Source organism: Pezoporus flaviventris, unplaced genomic scaffold (genome assembly GCF_033815535.1).
Source record: "Pezoporus flaviventris isolate CSIRO_AGI_PZ_B2104156 unplaced genomic scaffold, CSIRO_AGI_Pfla_v1 ptg000746l, whole genome shotgun sequence".
Taxonomy (NCBI): Eukaryota; Metazoa; Chordata; class Aves; order Psittaciformes; family Psittacidae; genus Pezoporus; species Pezoporus flaviventris.
The window spans coordinates 16,589-35,346 of record NW_026893291.1 but is presented as its reverse complement, the minus strand read 5'-3'; the positions used below and the strand labels follow the sequence as shown (position 1 = coordinate 35,346).

Here is an 18,758-nt window from a genome sequence, read left to right as displayed (position 1 = left end):
AGACCCCCAATACCGCCCCATAGACCCCCAATACCGCCCCATAGACCCCCAATACCGCCCCAGAGACCCCCAATACCGCCCCATAGACCCCCAATACCACCACATAGACCCCCAATGCCACCCCATAGACCCCTATAGCACCCCAATACCCCCCCCAGCCCCATAGGGACCAATAGGGAGCCCCTATAGGGCCCAATGGGGGGGGGGGGGGGTCCCTGCCCTATAGCGGCCCCCCAACTCACCCGCAGGATGGCGACCATGCGGCGGCCATCTTGGTCCAGGCGCCTCTGCCGCCATTGGTCAGCGTCGAGGGTGGGAGGGGCCTTGGGGGGCGGAGGGGAAGGGGGCGGGGCTTTGGGAGGCATCACGTGGGGCTCAGGGGGCGGGGCCAAGGGGGTGCCCATGTGCTGCCGGCAGAGGGCACATGTGGGGCCGGGGCCTGGGTTGAAGTAGGTGCAATGGGGGCAGGACCAGCCCTATAGAAGGGGGGGAAATGGGGGGGGTTAATGGGGGGCAGACCCCAAACCCCCCTTTAGAACCCATTGAAACCTATTGGGACCCCATTAAACCCCACTGGGACCCCATTAAACCCCATTGGGACCACCCTAAACCCCATTGGGACCCCCCTAAACCCCCTTTAGACCCCATTAAACCCCATTAGGACCCCAAATCCCCTTTAGACCCCATTAAACAACATTGGGACCCCCCAAGCCCCCTTTAGACCCCATTAAACCCCACTGGGACCTCACTAAACCCCATTAGATGCCATTAACCCCCATTAGGACCCCATTAACCCCCATTGAGACCCCATTAACCCCCATTGAGACCCCATTAACCCCCATTGAGACCCAATTAAACCCCACTGGGACCCCATTAAATCCCTTTGGGGACCCCATTAACCCCCATTAGGACCCATTAACCTCCATTGGGACCCCATTAACCCCCATTTCCCCATTAAACCCATTTGGACCTCATTAACCCCCATTGAGACCCTATTAAACCCCCTTTAGACCCCATTAGGACCCCATTAAACCCCATTGGATCCCATTAACCCCCATTAAGACCCCATTAAACCCCCTTTAGACCCCATTAACCCCCATTAGGACCCCATTAACCCCCATTAGAACCCCATTAAACCCCCTTTAGACCCCATTAACCCCCATTAGGACCCCATTAACCCCCATTAGAACCCCATTAAACCCCTTTAGACCCCATTAACCCCCACTGAAACCCCATTAACCCCCATTAGAACCCCATTAAACCCCCTTTAGACCCCATTAACCCCCATTAGGACCCCATTAACCCTCATTAGAACCCCATTAAACCCCTTTAGACCCCATTAACCCCCATTGGGACCCCATTAACCCCCATTGGGACCCCATTAACCCCCTTTAGACCCCATTAACCCCCCATTGAAACCCCATTAACCCCATTAAACCCCATTAAACCCCTTTAGACCCCATAAACCCCATTAGAACCCCATTAAACCCCTTTAGACCCCATTAACCCCCATTAGAACCCCATTAACCGCCATTAGAACCCCATTAAACCCCTTTAGACCCCATTAACCCCCATTGAAACCCCATTAACCCCCATTAAACCCCATTAACCCCCATTAGGACCCCATTAACCCCATTGAAACCCCATTGAACCCCTATAGGGCCGCCCCCCCCCCTTCCGGCCCCATAGACACCTGCGGCGGAGGCCTCCGGGCCAGGCGGGGGCGCTCGCACACCCCACAGAGAACACTGGGGTCGGGGTTGAGGAAGGTGCAGGAAGCGCAGGCCCAGCCCCCTCCTTCCTCCTCCTGCCCCATAGCGCTATGGGGCTGCCCCACAGCGCTATGGGGCTGCCCCATAGCGGCGGGGGGGGGGCATGGGGAGAGGAGCTGGAGCTGGGGGGGGGGGGAAGGTGTTGAAGGACCCATAGGGCCCCCCCCATATAACGTAAAGGGGGTTATGGGGGGGCTATAGGGGTCTGTATGGGGGGACTATGGGGGGCTATGGGGGTCTATAGGGAGATACAGGTGTCTATGGGGGCCTATGGGTGTCTATGGGGGTCTGTAGGGTGTCTATGGGGTGTCTATGGGGGGCTATGGGGGGGCTATGGGGGTCTATGGGGGTCTATAGGGTGTCTATGGGGTGTCTATGGGGGTCTATGGGGGGCTATAGGGGTCTGTATGGGGTGACTATGGGGTCGATGGGGTGTCTATGGGGTCTATGGGGTTTCTATAGGGCTCTATGGGGGTCTATGGGGGGTCTATGGGGGGTCTATGGGGCTATGGGGTCTATGGGGTGTCTATGGGGTCTATGGGGAGATACAGGTGTCTATGGGGGCCTATGGGTGTCTATGGGGCTCTATGGGGTGACCATGGGGGTCTATGGGGGGCTATAGGGGTCTGTATGGGGTGTCTATGGGGGGCTATGGGGTGTCTATGGGGAGCTATGGGGTGTCTATGGGGGCCTATGGGTGTCTATGGGTGTCTATGGGGGTCCTATGGGGGGGCTATAGGGGTCTGTATGGGTCTCTATGGGGGGCTATGGGGTGTCTATGGGGGTCTATGGGGTTTCTATGGGGCGTCTATGGGGGTCTGTATGGGGTGACTATGGGGGTCTATGGGGTGTCTATGGGGGGCTATGGGGTGCCCATGGGTGTCTATGGGGTTTCTATGGGGCTCCATGGGGTGTCTGTGGGGGGTTATGGGGTCTATACGCGCCTCTAGAGTCTATGGAAGTATCTATGGGGTGCCTATGGGGCTCTATGGTTCTCTATGGGGCTCTATGGGTCTCTATGGGGCTCTATGGTTCTCTATGGGGCTCTATGGTTCTCTATGGTTCTCTATGGGGCTCTATGGTTCTCTATGGGTCTCTATGGGGCTCTATGGGGCTCTATGGGGCTCTATGGGGCTCTATGGTTCTCTATGGGGCTCTATGGGGCTCTATGGGGCTCTATGGGGCTCTATGGGGCTCTATGGGGCTCTATGGTTCTCTATGGGGCTCTATGGGGCTCTATGGGGCAGCTGGGCTGTTCCATGTTACCTGGAGGGGGGGGTGCGCGGCCGATCGCATCTGGAGGGGGGGTCCCCTATAGGGAAGCACAGCATCAGGGACTGTATAGGGACCATAGGGACCCATAGAGACCATAGAGACCCCATAGAGACCCATAGAGACCCCATAGAGACCCCATAGAGACCCATAGGGACCCATAGAGACCCATAGAGACCCACAGAGATCCCATAGAGACCCATAGGGACCCACAGAGATCCATAGAGACACATAGAGACCCATAGGGACCCATAGAGACCCATAGAGACCCACAGAGATCCCAGAGACCCATAGAGACCCCATAGAGACCCATAGCGACCCCATAGAGACCCACAGAGATCCCATAGAGACCCATAGAGACCCACAGAACCCCATAGAGACCCATAGTACCCATAGGGACCCCAGAGACCCATAGAGACCCTATAGAGACCCATAGAGACCCCATAGAGACCCATAGAGCCCCATAGAGACCCCCATAGAGCCCCATAGAACCCCATAGAGACCCAAACAAACCCCATAGAGACCCATAGAGACCCCACAGAGAGACCCATAGAGACCCCCATAGAGCCCCATAGAACCCCATAGAGACCCCACAGAGACCCAAACAAACCCCAGAGACCCATAGAGACCCCATAGAGCCCCATAGAGACCCCATAGAGACCCCACAGAGCCCCATAGAGACCCCATAGACACCCCATAGAGCCCCACAGACCCCACACCTATAGGTCCATCACGCTCCACTATGGGCATTGCATCAGTGACCAGGTCCTCCTGTGATGGGGAAAGGAGACCCCCAGTATAAACCAGTATAAACCAGTTCAAACCAGTTCAAACCAGTTCAAACCAGTATAAACCAGTTCAAACCAGTTCAAACCAGTCCAAACCAGTTCAAACCAGTTCAAACCAGTCCAAACCAGTTCAAACCAGTTCAAACCAGTACAAACCAGTTCAAACCAGTATACACCAGTATAAACCAGTATAAACCAGTTCAAACCAGTTCAAACCAGTCCAAACCAGTTCAAACCAGTTCAAACCAGTATAAACCAGTATAAACCAGTTCAAACCAGTTCAAACCAGTATAAACCAGTCCAAACCAGTCCAAACCAGTCCAAACCAGTCCAAACCAGTTCAACCAGTTCAAACCAGTTCAAACCAGTTCAAACCAGTTCAAACCAGTATAAACCAGTTCAAACCAGTTCAAACCAGTTCAAACCAGTTCAAACCAGTTCAACCAGTCCAAACCAGTTCAAACCAGTTCAAACCAGTATAAACCAGTTCAAACCAGTTCAAACCAGTATAAACCAGTTCAAACCAGTTCAAACCAGTATAAACCAGTATAAACCAGTTCAAACCAGTATAAACCAGTCCAAACCAGTTCAAACCAGTCCAAACCAGTTTAAACCAGTATAAACCAGTTCAAACCAGTTCAAACCCAGTCCAAACCAGTTCAAACCAGTTCAAACCAGTCCAAACCAGTTCAAACCAGTTCAAACCAGTCCAAACCAGTTCAAACCAGTTCAAACCAGTATAAACCAGTTCAAACCAGTTCAAACCAGTATAAACCAGTATAAACCAGTTCAAACCAGTATAAACCAGTCCAAACCAGTTCAAACCAGTCCAAACCAGTTTAAACCAGTATAAACCAGTTCAAACCAGTTCAAACCAGTTCAAACCAGTTCATCCTCACCTCTTCGCCCCCTTTAGGATGTCAGTGAGGAAGTGGGGGTTCGGGTGCTGGTTCTGGGGGGGAAAGGGGGAAGCTGAGCCCCACATTGACCCACATTGACCCACACATTGACCCACATTGACCCACACATTGACCCACATTGAGCCACATTGACCCACACATTGACCCACATTGACCCACATTGAGCCACATTGACCCACATTGACCCACATTGAGCCACATTGACCCACATTGAGACACATTGACCCACATTGAGACACATTGACCCACATTGACCCACACATTGACCCACATTGACCCACATTGACCCACACATTGACCCACACATTGACCCACATTGACCCACGCTGACCCACACATTGACCCACATTGACCCACACATTGACCCACACTGACCCACATTGACCCACATTGACCCACATTGACCCACACATTGACCACACATACCCACATTGACCCACATTGACCCACACTGACCCACACATTGACCCACAATTGACCCCACATTGACCCACACTGACCCACATTGACCCACATTGACCCACACTGACCCACACATTGACACACATTGAGCCACATTGACCCACATTGACCCACACATTGACCACACATATAACCCACATTGACCCACATTGACCACACATTGACACACATTGAGCCACATTGACCCACATTGACCCACATTGACCCACACATTGACCCACACATACCCACATTGACCCACATTGACCCACACTGACCCACACATTGACCCACATTGACCCACACATTGACCCACACATTGACCCACATTGACCCACATTGACCCACACTGACCCACATTGACCCACATTGACCCACACTGACCCACACTGACCCACATTGACCCACATTGACCCACACTGACCCACACATTGACCCACATTGACCCACATTGACCCACACATTGACCCACATTGACCCACACTGACCCACACTGACCCACATTGACCCACACTGACCCACACATTGACCCACATTGACCCACACATTGACCCACATTGACCCACATTGACCCACACATTGACCCACATTGACCCACACTGACCCACATTGACCCACATTGACCCACATTGACCCACATTGACCTACAGTGACCCACAGTGACCCACATTGACCCACACATTGACCCACACATTGACACACATTGACCCACAGTGACCCACATTGACCACATTGACCCACACTGACCCACAGTGACCCACACATTGACCCACATTGACCCACATTGACCCACACATTGACCCACAGTGACCCACACTGACCCACACATTGACCCATTGACCCACATTGACCCACACATTGACCCACACATTAACCCACACTGACCCACATTGACCCACATTGACCCACACTGACCCACATTGACCTACAGTGACCCACACATTGACCCACATTGACCCACAGTGACCCACATTGACACACATGGACCCACACATTGACCCACATTGACCCACACATTGACCCACATTGACACACATTGACCCACACATTGACCCACATTGACCCACATTGACCCACACATTGACCCACATTGACCCACACTGACCCACACATTGACCCACACATTGACCCACATTGACCCACACTGACCCACATTGAGCCACATTGACCCACATTGACCCACACACTGACCCACATTGACCCACAGTGACCCACATTGACCCACACACTGACCCACATTGACCCACATTGACCCACACTGACCCACATTGACCCACACATTGACATCCCTTGACCCACACATTGACCCACATTGACCCACATTGACCCACAGTGACCCCCATTGACCCACACTGACCCACAGTGACCCACACATTGACCCACGTTGACCCACACATTGACCCACATTGACCCACACATTGACCCACATTGACACACAGTGACCCACACATTGACCCACACATTGACCCACATTGACCCACACATTGACCTACACAGACCCACATTGACCCACACATTGACATCCATTGACCCACACTGACCCCACACATTGACCCACATTGACCCACATTGACCCACACTGACCCACATTGACCCACACATTGACCCACACATTGACCCACACTGACCCACATTGACCCACATTACCCCATCACCCCCCATAGCCCCATTGCCCCCCCATAACCCCATAGCCCCCCATAGCTCCATATCCCCCCATTGACCCCATAGCCCCCCATAGCCCCCCATAACCCCCTATAGCCCCATTGCCCCCCATAGCCCCATAGCCTCTAACAGCCCCCCCATTGCCCCCATAGCCCCATTGCCCCCTATAGCCCCATTACCCCACTACCCCCTATAGCCCCATAGCCCCCCACAGCCCCATAGCCCCCCACAGCCCCATAGCCACCCCATAGCCCCCCATAGCACCCCATAGCCACCCCATAACCCCCCCATATCCCTCCCATAACCCCCCCATAGCCACCCCATAATCCCCCATAGCCGCCCCATAGCCCCCCATAGCCACCCCATAACCCCCCCATATCCCCCCCATAACCCCCCCATAGCACCCCATATCCCCCCCATATCCCCCCCATAACCCCCCCATAGCCCCCCCATAGCACCCCATATTCCCCCCCATAGCCACCCCATATCCCCCCCATAGCCACCCCATAGCCGCCCCATAGCACCCCATATCCCCCCCATAGCCACCCCATAGCCGCCCCATAGCACCCCATAGCCGCCCCATAGCTCACCGCCAGCACCAGCTCCAGCTCCCTCCTCAGCACCAAGACGTCCGCGGTGACGGCGGCGACGTGGGGCCCGTGTGGGGCTGGGACCCCCGGCGGGAAGCTCAGCCCCGGCCCCACCTCGGCCGTGTACCCCAAAAGCATCAGCACCTCCCGGGCCCCCTAGGGCAAACATAGGGGGCTCAATGGGGCTGCTATGGGGTGGTTATGGGGTGGCAATGGGGCTGCTATGGGGTGGCAATGGGGCTGCTATGGGGTGGTTATGGGGTGGTTATGGGGTGGTTATGGGGTGGTTATGGGGGGATATGGGGGGGTTATGGGGGGATGTGGGGGGATATGGGGGGGTTATGGGGGGATATGGGGGATATGGGGGGGTTATGGGGGGATATGGGGGGATATGGGGGGGTTATGGGGGGGATATGGGGTGGCTATGGGGCTGCTATGGGGTGGTTATGGGGGGATATGGGGGGATATGGGGGGATATGGGGGGGTTATGGGGGGATATGGGGGGGATATGGGGGGGATATGGGGGGGATATGGGGGGGTTATGGGGTGGGTTATGACCCCCTATGGGGTCACCCCCTATGGGGGGGATATGGGGGGGTTATGGGGGGGTTATGACCCCTATGGGGTCACTATGGGGTGCTATGGGTCACTATGGGGTGCTATGGGTCACTATGGGCTGCTATGGAGTGGTTATGGGGGGATATGGGGGGGATATGGGGTGGTTATGGGGGGGTTATGGGGGGGATATGGGGGGCTATGGGGGATATGGGGGGGTTATGGGGGGGTTATGGGGGGATATGGGGGGCTATGGTGGGCCTATGGGGGGCCTATGGGGTTCTTTGGGGTCCTATGGGGTGCTATAGGGGTACCATGGGGATCCTATGGGGGTCTATAGGTGCCCTATAGGGGTCTATAGAACCCCATAGAACCCAACAGGACCCCATAGCGACCCATAGCACCCCATAGTGACCCATAGCACCCCATAGCGACCCATAGCACCCCATAGTGACCCATAGCACCCCATAGTGACCCCATAGGGATCTATGGGGCGCAGGTACCTGTATGGGGCCCAGTGTGGAGCTGAAGACAGGGTTGCTGTAGCTCACACAGCACCAGCCCCATAGTGACCCATAGCACCCCATAGTGACCCATAGCACCCCATAGCGACCCCATAGGGGATCTATGGGGCGCAGGTACCTGTATGGGGCCCAGTGTGGAGCTGAAGACGGGGTTGCTGTAGCTCACACAGCACCAGCCCCATAGTGACCCATAGCACCCCATAGTGACCCATAGCACCCCATAGTGACCCCATAGGGGATCTATGGGGCGCAGGTACCTGTATGGGGCCCAGTGTGGAGCTGAAGACGGGGTTGCTGTAGCTCACACAGCACCAGCCCCATAGTGACCCATAGCACCCCATAGTGACCCATAGCACCCCATAGTGACCCCATAGGGGATCTATGGGGCGCAGGTACCTGTATGGGGCCCAGTGTGGAGCTGAAGACGGGGTTGCTGTAGCTCACACAGCACCAGCCCCATAGTGACCCATAGCACCCCATAGCACCCCATAGTGACCATAGCCCCCATAGTGACCCATAGCACCCCACAGCGACCCATAGCACCCCATAGCGACCCCATAGGGGATCTATGGGGCGCAGGTACCTGTATGGGGCCCAGTGTGGAGCTGAAGACGGGGTTGCTGTAGCTCACACAGCACCAGCCCCATAGCCCCCATAGTGACCCATAGCACCCCATAGTGACCCATAGCACCCCATAGTGACCCATAGCACCCCATAGCGACCCCATAGGGGATCTATGGGGCGCAGGTACCTGTATGGGGCCCAGTGTGGAGCTGAAGACGGGGTTGCTGTAGCTCACACAGCACCAGCCCCATAGTGACCCATAGCACCCCATAGCGACCCATAGCACCCCATAGTGACCCCATAGGGGATCTATGGGGCGCAGGTACCTGTATGGGGCCCAGTGTGGAGCTGAAGACGGGGTTGCTGTAGCTCACACAGCACCAGCCCCTTAGCCCCCATAGTGACCCATAGCACCCCACAGTGACCCCATAGGGGATCTATGGGGCGCAGGTACCTGTATGGGGCCCAGTGTGGAGCTGAAGACGGGGTTGCTGTAGCTCACACAGCACCAGCCCCATAGTGACCCATAGCACCCCATAGTGACCCATAGCACCCCATAGTGACCCCATAGGGGATCTATGGGGCGCAGGTACCTGTATGGGGCCCAGTGTGGAGCTGAAGACGGGGTTGCTGTAGCTCACACAGCACCAGCCCATAGTGACCCACAGCACCCCATAGTGACCCATAGCACCCCATAGTGACCCCATAGGGGATCTATGGGGCGCAGGTACCTGTATGGGGCCCAGTGTGGAGCTGAAGACGGGGTTGCTGTAGCTCACACAGCACCAGCCCCATAGTGACCCATAGCACCCCATAGTGACCCATAGCACCCCATAGTGACCCCATAGGGGATCTATGGGGCGCAGGTACCTGTATGGGGCCCAGTGTGGACCTGAAGACGGGGTTGCTGTAGCTCACACAGCACCAGCCCATAGTGACCCATAGCACCCCATAGCGACCCATAGCACCCCACAGTGACCCCATAGGGGATCTATGGGGCGCAGGTACCTGTATGGGGCCCAGTGTGGAGCTGAAGACGGGGTTGCTGTAGCTCACACAGCACCAGCCCCATAGTGACCCATAGCACCCCATAGCACCCTATAGTGACCCATAGCACCCCATAGCGACCCCATAGGGGATCTATGGGGCGCAGGTACCTGTATGGGGCCCAGTGTGGAGCTGAAGACGGGGTTGCTGTAGCTCACACAGCACCAGCCCCATAGCCCCCAGAGTGACCCATAGTGACCCATAGCACCCCATAGCGACCCCATAGGGGATCTATGGGGCGCAGGTACCTGTATGGGGCCCAGTGTGGAGCTGAAGACGGGGTTGCTGTAGCTCACACAGCACCAGCCCCATAGCCCCCATAGCACCCCATAGCGACCCATAGCACCCCATAGTGACCCCATAGGGGATCTATGGGCGCAGGTTACCTGTATGGGGCCCAGTGTGGAGCTGAAGACGGGGTTGCTGTAGCTCACACAGCACCAGCCCCATAGCCCCCATAGTGACCCATAGCACCCCATAGTGACCCATAGCCCCCATAGTGACCCATAGCACCCCATAGTGACCCATAGCACCCCATAGCGACCCCATAGGGGATCTATGGGGCGCAGGTACCTGTATGGGGCCCAGTGTGGAGCTGAAGACGGGGTTGCTGTAGCTCACACAGCACCAGCCCCATAGCCCCCATAGCACCCCATAGCGACCCCATAGGGGATCTATGGGGCGCAGGTACCTGTATGGGGCCCAGTGTGGAGCTGAAGACAGGGTTGCTGTAGCTCACACAGCACCGGCCCCATAGCCCCCATAGCACCCCATAGTGACCCATAGCCCCCATAGCGACCCCATAGGGGATCTATGGGGCGCAGGTACCTGTATGGGGCCCAGTGTGGAGCTGAAGACGGGGTTGCTGTAGCTCACACAGCACCAGCCCCATAGCCCCCATAGCACCCCATAGTGACCCATAGCACCCCATAGCGACCCCATAGGGGATCTATGGGGCGCAGGTACCTGTATGGGGCCCCAGTGTGGAGCTGAAGACGGGGGTTGCTGTAGCTCACACAGCACCACCCATAGTGACCCATAGCACCCCATAGTGACCCATAGCACCCCATAGTGACCCCATAGGGGATCTATGGGGCGCAGGTACCTGTATGGGGCCCAGTGTGGACCTGAAGACGGGGTTGCTGTAGCTCACACAGCACCAGCCCCATAGTGACCTATAGCACCCCATAGCACCCCATAGTGACCCCATAGGGGATCTATGGGGCGCAGGTACCTGTATGGGGCCCAGTGTGGAGCTGAAGACGGGGTTGCTGTAGCTCACACAGCACCAGCCCCATAGTGACCCATAGCACCCCATAGCGACCCATAGCACCCCATAGTGACCCCATAGGGGATCTATGGGGCGCAGGTACCTGTATGGGGCCCAGTGTGGAGCTGAAGACGGGGTTGCTGTAGCTCACACAGCACCAGCCCCATAGCCCCCATAGTGACCCATAGCACTCCATAGCGACCCATAGCACCCCATAGCGACCCCATAGGGGATCTATAGGGCGCAGGTACCTGTATGGGGCCCAGTGTGGAGCTGAAGACGGGGTTGCTGTAGCTCACACAGCACCAGCCCCATAGCCCCCATAGTGACCCATAGCACTCCATAGCGACCCATAGCACCCCATAGCGACCCCATAGGGGATCTATAGGGCGCAGGTACCTGTATGGGGCCCAGTGTGGAGCTGAAGACGGGGTTGCTGTAGCTCACACAGCACCAGCCCCATAGTGACCTATAGCACCCCATAGCACCCCATAGTGACCCCATAGGGGATCTATGGGGCGCAGGTACCTGTATGGGGCCCAGTGTGGAGCTGAAGACGGGGTTGCTGTAGCTCACACACCTCCAGTGCCGGGGGGCCGGGTTTGGAGCAGGTTCCTGCCGTACTTCTCTAGGATGCTGAGGGCAGTGTGGAGTCGGGGGAGCCCCAAAGGGGGGCCCCCCATAGGGTCCTGCAATGGAACAGGCCGGGGTGATAATGGGGAAGAGGAAGGGGGGGTTAATGGGGGTCTATGGGGGGGGAAATGGGGGTCTGTGGGGGGGAAATGGGGGTCTATGGGGGGGAAATGGGGGTCTGTGGGGGGTTAATGGGGGTTCAGGGGGGTTAATGGGGGTCTATGGGGGGTTAAGGGGGGTCTATGGGGGGGAAATGGGGGTCTGTGGGGGGGAAATGGGGGTCTGTGGGGGGTTAATGGGGGTCTGTGGGGGGGAAATGGGGGTCTGTGGGGGGTTAATGGGGGTCTGTGGGGGGTTAATGGGGGTCTATGGGGGGTTAAGGGGGTTCTATGGGGGGGAAATGGGGGTCTATGGGGGTTAATGGGAGTCTGTGGGGGGTTAAGGGGGGTCTATGGGGGGTTAAGGGGGGTCTATGGGGGTTAAGGGGGGTCTATGGGGGGTTTGGGGGGTCTATGGGGGGGAAATGGGGGTCTATGGGGGGGAAATGGGGGTCTATGGGGGGGTTAAGGGGGGTCTAGGGTGGGTTAAGGGGGGTCTATGGGGGTTAATGGGGGTCTATGGGGGGGAAATGGGGGTCTATGGGGGGGATTAGGGGTCTATGGGGGGGTAATGGGGGTCTATGGAGGGGTTAAGGGGGGTCTATGGAGGGGTTAAGGGGGGTCTATGGGGGGTTAAGGGGGGTCTATGGGGGGGTTTGGGGGGTCTAGGGGGGGTTAATGGGGTTCTATGGGGGGTTAAGGGGGGTCTATGGGGGTTAATGGGGGTCTATGGGGGGGATTGGGGGGTCTATGGGGGGGAAATGGGGGTCTGTGGGGGGCTTTGGGGGGTCTATGGGGGGGATTGGGGGGTCTGTGGGGGGTTAATGGGGGTCTATGGGGGGGTTAAGGGGGGTCTATGGAGGTTAATGGGGGTCTATGGGGGGGAAATGGGGGTTTATGGGGGGGTTAAGGGGGGTCTAGGGGGGGTTAAGGGGGGTTCTATGGGGGTTAAGGGGGTTCTATGGGGGGTTAAGGGGGTTCTATGGGGGGGATTGGGGGTCTATGGGGGGGATTGGGGGTCTATGGGGGGTTAAGGGGGTTCTATGGGGTTCTATGGGGCTAATGGGGTTCTAGTGGGGGAATGGGGGTTCATGGGGTTCTAGGGGGGGTTCTATAGGGGTTAATGGGGGAATGGGGGGTTGAGGGGGGGAATGGGGTTCTATGGGGGGTTAAGGGGGTTCTATGGGGGGAATGGGGGATTAAGGGGGTTCTATGGGGGGATAATGGAGTTCTATGGGGGTTAATGGGGTTCTATGTGGGGTTAATGGGGTTCTATGGGGTGTTAATTGGGGGAATGGGGGTTAATCGGGGAATGGGGGTTCTAGGGGGTGATAATGGGTTTCTATGGGAGGTTAATGGGGTTCTATAGGGATTAATGGGGTTCTATTGGGGTTCTATGGGGTGTTTATGGGGGTAATGGGGGTCTATGAGGGTTAATGGGGTTCTATGGGGTGGAGTGGGGGTTTATGGCTGGAATGGGGGTTCTATGGGATGATAATGGGGTTCTATAGAGGTTCTATGGGGGTTAATGGGATTCTATGGGGGTTAATAGGGTTCTATTGGGGTTCTATGGGGTGTTAATGGGGTTCTATAGGGATTAATGGGGTTCTATTGGGGTTCTATGGGGGTGTTTATGGGGGTAATGGGGGTCTATGGGGGTTAATGGGGTTCTAATGGGGTTCTATGGGGTTTTAATGGGGTGGAGTGGGGGTTTATGGCTGGAATGGGTGTTCTATGGGGTGATAATGGGGTTCTATGGGGGTTCTATGGGGGTTAATGGGATTCTATGGGGGTTAATGGGGTTCTATCGGGGTTCTATGGGGTGTTAATGGGGTTCTATAGGGATTAATGGGGTTCTATTGGGGTTCTATGGGGTGTTTATGGAGGTAATGGGGTTCTATGTGGGTTAATGGGGTTCTAATGGGGTTCTATGGGGTTTTAATGGGGTGGAGTGGGGGTTTATGGGGGGAATGGGGGTTCTATGGGGTGATAATGGGGTTCTATGGGGGTTAATGGGATTCTATGGGGGTTAATGGGGTTCTATAGGGATTAATGGGGTTCTATTGGGGTTCTATGGGGTGTTAATGGGGCTCTAGAACTGGTGTCCTATGGGCAATATTGGGGTGCTATGGGGGGACACTGGGGTTCTATGGGGAGAAATTGGGGTCCTATAGGGGGGAATTGGGGTTCTATAGGGATTGGCACTATAGGGATCTATGGGGTGCTATAGGGATCTATGGGGTGCTACAGGGGATCTATGGCGGTCTATAGCGCGCTATAGGGGTCTATGGGGCACTGTAAGTACCTATGGGGCTCCATAGGAATATATGGGGTGCTACAGAGATCTATGGGGTTCTATAGGAGGTCTATGGGGTGCTACAACGATCTATGGGGCTCTATAGGGATCTATGAGGCGCTATAGGGATCTGTGGGGCACTATAGGGATCTATGGGGTGCTATAGGTATCTACGGGGCTCTATAGGAGGTCTACGGGGCGCTATAAGGATCTATGGGGCGCTATAGGGTATCTATGGGGGTCTATAGGGATCTATGGGGCGCGATAGGGCTCTATGGGGCGCTATAGGGCTCTATGGGGCGCTATAGGGCTCTATGGGGCTCTATAAGGATCTATGGGGCTCTATAGGGGCTCTATAAGGATCTATGAGGGTCTATAGGGTCTCTATGGGGCACTATAACGATCTATGGGGCTCTACAGGGGCTCTATAGGGTATCTATGGGGCGCTATAGGGCTCTATGGGGCACTATAGGGCTCTATGGGGCTCTATAAGGGCTCTATGGGGCGCTATAGGGATCTATGGGGGTCTATGGGGCGCTATAAGGATCTATGGGGGTCTATAGGGTCTCTATGGGGCACTATAAGGATCTATGGGGCTCTATAGGAGCTCTATAAGGATCTATGAGGGTCTATAGGGTCTCTATGGGGCGCTATAAGGATCTATGGGGCTCTGCAGGGCTCTATAAGGATCCATGGGGCGCTATAGGGTATCTATGGGGCGCTATAGGGGCTCTATGGGGGTCTATAGAGCTCTATGGGGCGCTATAGGGATCTATGGGGCGCTATGGGGATCTATGGGGCGCTATGGGGGTCTATAGGGTCTCTATGGGGGTCTATAGGGTCTCTATGGGGCGCTATAGGGATCTATGGGGCGCTATAGGGATCTATGGGGGTCTATAGGGATCTATGGGGGTCTATAGGGTCTCTATGGGGCGCTACAGGGCTCTATGGGGCGCTATAGGGCTCTATGGGGTTACCAGCGTGAGGTTGCGGCGCAGGAGACGGGCCCCATCGAGGTGCAGACACTTGGTGTGGGGCGGAAGGGGCAGCCCCAGCACTGGGCCCAGCTCTGGGGGCAGGGGCACCCCCGGGCCCCCCAGCAGCGCGGCCTCTAGGGCGGCCCGCAGTGGGGCCAGGCGGGGGGCATGGCCTTCAATGGGGGCCCCATTGGCTTTAATGGGGTCCCCACTGGCTTTAATGGGGTCCCCATTGGTTTTAATGGGGGTCCCATTGGTTTTAATGGGGGCCCCATTGGCTTTAATGGGGGCCCCATTGTCTTTAATGGGGTCCCCACTGGCTTTAATGGGGTCCCCATTGGTTTTAATGGGGTCCCCATTGGTTTTAATGGGGGTCCCATTGGTTTTAATGGGGGCCCCATTGGCTTTAATGGGGGCCCCATTGGTTTTAATGGGGGCCCCATTGGCTTTAATGGGGGCCCCACTGGTTTTAATGGGGTCCCCATTGCCCTTTGGGGGGGTCCCATTGGTTTTAATGGGGTCCCCATTGCCCTTTGGGGGTGCCCCATTGCCCTTTGGGGGTGCCCCATTGCCCTCAATGGGGTCCCCATTGCCCTTAATGGGGTCCCCATTGCCCTTTGGGGGTGCCCCATTGCCCTCAATGGGGTACCCATTGTCTTTAATGGGGTCCCCATTGCCCTTTGGGGGTGCCCCATAGCCTTTAATGGGATCCCCATTGTCTTTAATGGGGTCCCCATTGCCCTTTGGGGGGGTCCCATTGGTTTTAATGGGGTCCCCATTGCCCTTTGGGGGTGCCCCATTGTCTTTAATGGGGTCCCCATTGCTTTTAATAGGGTCCCCATTGCCCTTAATGGGGTCCCCATTGCCCTTTGGGGGTGCCCCATTGCCCTCAATGGGGTCCCCACTGCCCTTTGGGGGTGTCCCATAGGCTTTAATGGGGTCCCCAATGTCTTTAACGGGGTCCCCATAGCCTTTAATGGGGTCCCCATTGCCCTTTGGGGGTGCCCCATAGCCTTTAATGGGGTTCCCATTGCCCTTTGGGGGTGCCCCATTGCCTTTAATGGGGTCCCCATTGCCTTTTGGGGGTGCCCCATTGCCCTCAATGGGGTCCCCATTGCCCTTTGGGGGTGCCCCATTGCCCTCAATGGGGTCCCCATTGCCTTTAATGGGGTCCCCATTGCCCTTTGGGGTTGCCCCATAGCCCTTTGGGGGTGCCCCATAGCCCTCCATATCCTCCCCTATAGAACCCCCTACAGGGCTCTTGGGGGGCTCCCGAGCCTTTTGGGGGTGCCCCTGCTCCTCCATTGCCTAAAATGGGGCAAAAAAAGGCAAAAAAGGGAAAAAAAACAACAATTTAAACCTTAATAAAGGCCTTAAAGGGGGTCCCCAAAGCTTTTATATGGGGGGGACCCCCCTTTTTCCCCCATAACCCCACTTTTTCCCCCCATAAACCCCCATTAAGGGGTCCCCCAACCCTTTCCTATGGGGTTACCCCCCTTTTTCCCCTATAACCCCCCATTTTCCCCTCATAAACCCCCATTAAGGGGTCCCCCAACCCTTTCCTATGGGGTTACCCCCCTTTTTTCCCCATAACCCCCCTTTTTCCCCCATAAACCCCCATTAAGGGGTCCCCCAACCCTTTCCTATGGGGTTACCCCCCTTTTTCCCCCATAAACCCCCATTAAGGGCTCCCCCAACCCTTTCCCATGGGGCTACCCCCCAAAATCCCCCCTTTTTCCCCCATAACCCCCCCATTTTCCCCTCATAAACCCCCATTAGGGGGTCCCCCAACCCTTTCCTATGGGGGGAGCCCCCCTTTTCCCCCCATTAAGGGCTCCCCCAACCCCTTCCTATGGGGTTACCCCCCTTTTTTCCCCATAACCCCCCATTTTCCCCTCATAAACCCCCATTAAGGGGCTCCCCAACCCTTTCCTATGGGGCTACCCCCCAAAATCCCCCCTTTTTCCCCATAACCCCCCCATTTTCCCCTCATAAACCCCCATTAGGGGGTCTCCCAACCCTTTCCTATGGGGGGAGCCCCCCTTTTCCCCCCATTAAGGGCTCCCCCAACCCTTTCCTATGGGGTTACCCCCCTTTTCCCCCTCATAACCCCCACTAAAGTGTCCCCAACCCTTTCCTACGGGGGGGGCCCCCCTTTTTTACCTCAGGGCCCCCCCTTTTAACACCACGGCGGCGCCTCAGAGGGGAGCCCAAGATGGCGGCGGGCGCTGAGGGGAGAGGAGGAAGAGGCGGGAAGACGCTTATATAGGGCGGGGCAGTGCGTCGTGCGTGCGTGATGACGTCACCGCCCTCTCGGCCCCGCCCCCTCGCCCTCGCCTCAGGGGAGCCAAGATGGCGGCGGCGCTGCTGAGGGCGGTGCGGTTGCAGGTGGATAACGGGGTTTAAACGAGGTTTAAATGGGGTTTAAACGGGATCAAACGGGGCCTAAACGGGATCGGGAATGGTTGGGGGCGGATTTGATCCCATCCGTTGCCGTTCGCAGGCGTTGCGGGGCCCGCCGTGGGCCTGGAGAGCCCCGTTGGGGCCTGTGGCGGCGGTGAGGAGAGGCCTGGCTAGCGGTGGTGTGGAGGTGAGGGGGGGGTTTGGGGTCTGTGGGGTGTCTATGGGGTCTGTAGGGTGTCTATGGGGTCTGTGGGGTGTCTATGGGGTCTGTGGGGTGTCTATGGGGTGTCTATGGGGTCTGTGGGGTGTCTACGGGGTGTCTATGAGGGTCTGTGGGGTGTCTATGGGGTCTGTGGGGTGTCTATGGGGATCTATGGGGTGTCTATGGGGTGTCTATGGGGTCTGTGGGGTGTCTATGGGGTCTGTAGGGTGTCTATGGGGATCTATGGGGTGTCTATGGGGTCTACGGGGTGTCTACGGGGTGTCTATGGGGGTCTATGGGGTGTCTGTGGGGAGTCTATGGGGGTCTGTGGGGTGTCTATGGGGATCTATGGGGTCTGTGGGGTGTCTATGGGGATCTATGGGGTCTGTGGGGTGTCTATGGGGTGTCTATGGGGTCTGTGGGGTGTCTACGGGGTGTCTATGAGGGTCTATGGGGTGTCTATGGGGTCTGTGGGGTGTCTATGGGGATCTATGGGGGTCTGTGGGGTGTCTATGGGGTCTGTGGGGTGTCTGTGGGGTCTGTGGGGTGTCTATGGGGATCTATGGGGTGTCTATGGGGTCTGTGGGGTCTGTGGGGTGTCTATGGGGGTCTATGGGGATCTGTGGGGTCTGTGGGGTGTCTGGGGTCTGTGGGGAGTCTATGGGGGTCTATGGGGTCTGTGGGGTGTTTATGGGGTGTCTGTGGGGGTCTATGGGGGTCTCTGGGGGCTTTACGGGGGTTTAT

The 18,758-nt window shown here is 56.6% G+C and overlaps 1 protein-coding gene and 1 long non-coding RNA gene across 2 annotated transcripts in view; both read right to left on the bottom strand.

Annotated features, from left to right (window-relative positions):
- Window positions 1-12,088, bottom strand: part of RNF31 (ring finger protein 31) — a 32,249-nt gene extending 20,161 nt beyond the window's left edge. The window contains 7 exon segments of the mRNA XM_061444264.1: window positions 243-476; window positions 1,694-1,748; window positions 4,732-4,784; window positions 7,446-7,601; window positions 8,504-8,557; window positions 11,934-12,004; window positions 12,007-12,088. Coding sequence (XP_061300248.1) covers window positions 243-476; window positions 1,694-1,748; window positions 4,732-4,784; window positions 7,446-7,601; window positions 8,504-8,557; window positions 11,934-12,004; window positions 12,007-12,088 — 705 coding nt within the window.
- LOC133264314 (uncharacterized) lies at window positions 382-3,889 on the bottom strand. The gene is made up of 4 exons (XR_009741633.1): window positions 3,764-3,889; window positions 3,039-3,084; window positions 1,694-1,888; window positions 382-476 (listed from the first exon to the last, which is right to left on the bottom strand). It is a non-coding gene; the product is annotated as an uncharacterized LOC133264314 (long non-coding RNA).
- Window positions 12,089-18,758: the final 6,670 nt, after the last annotated feature.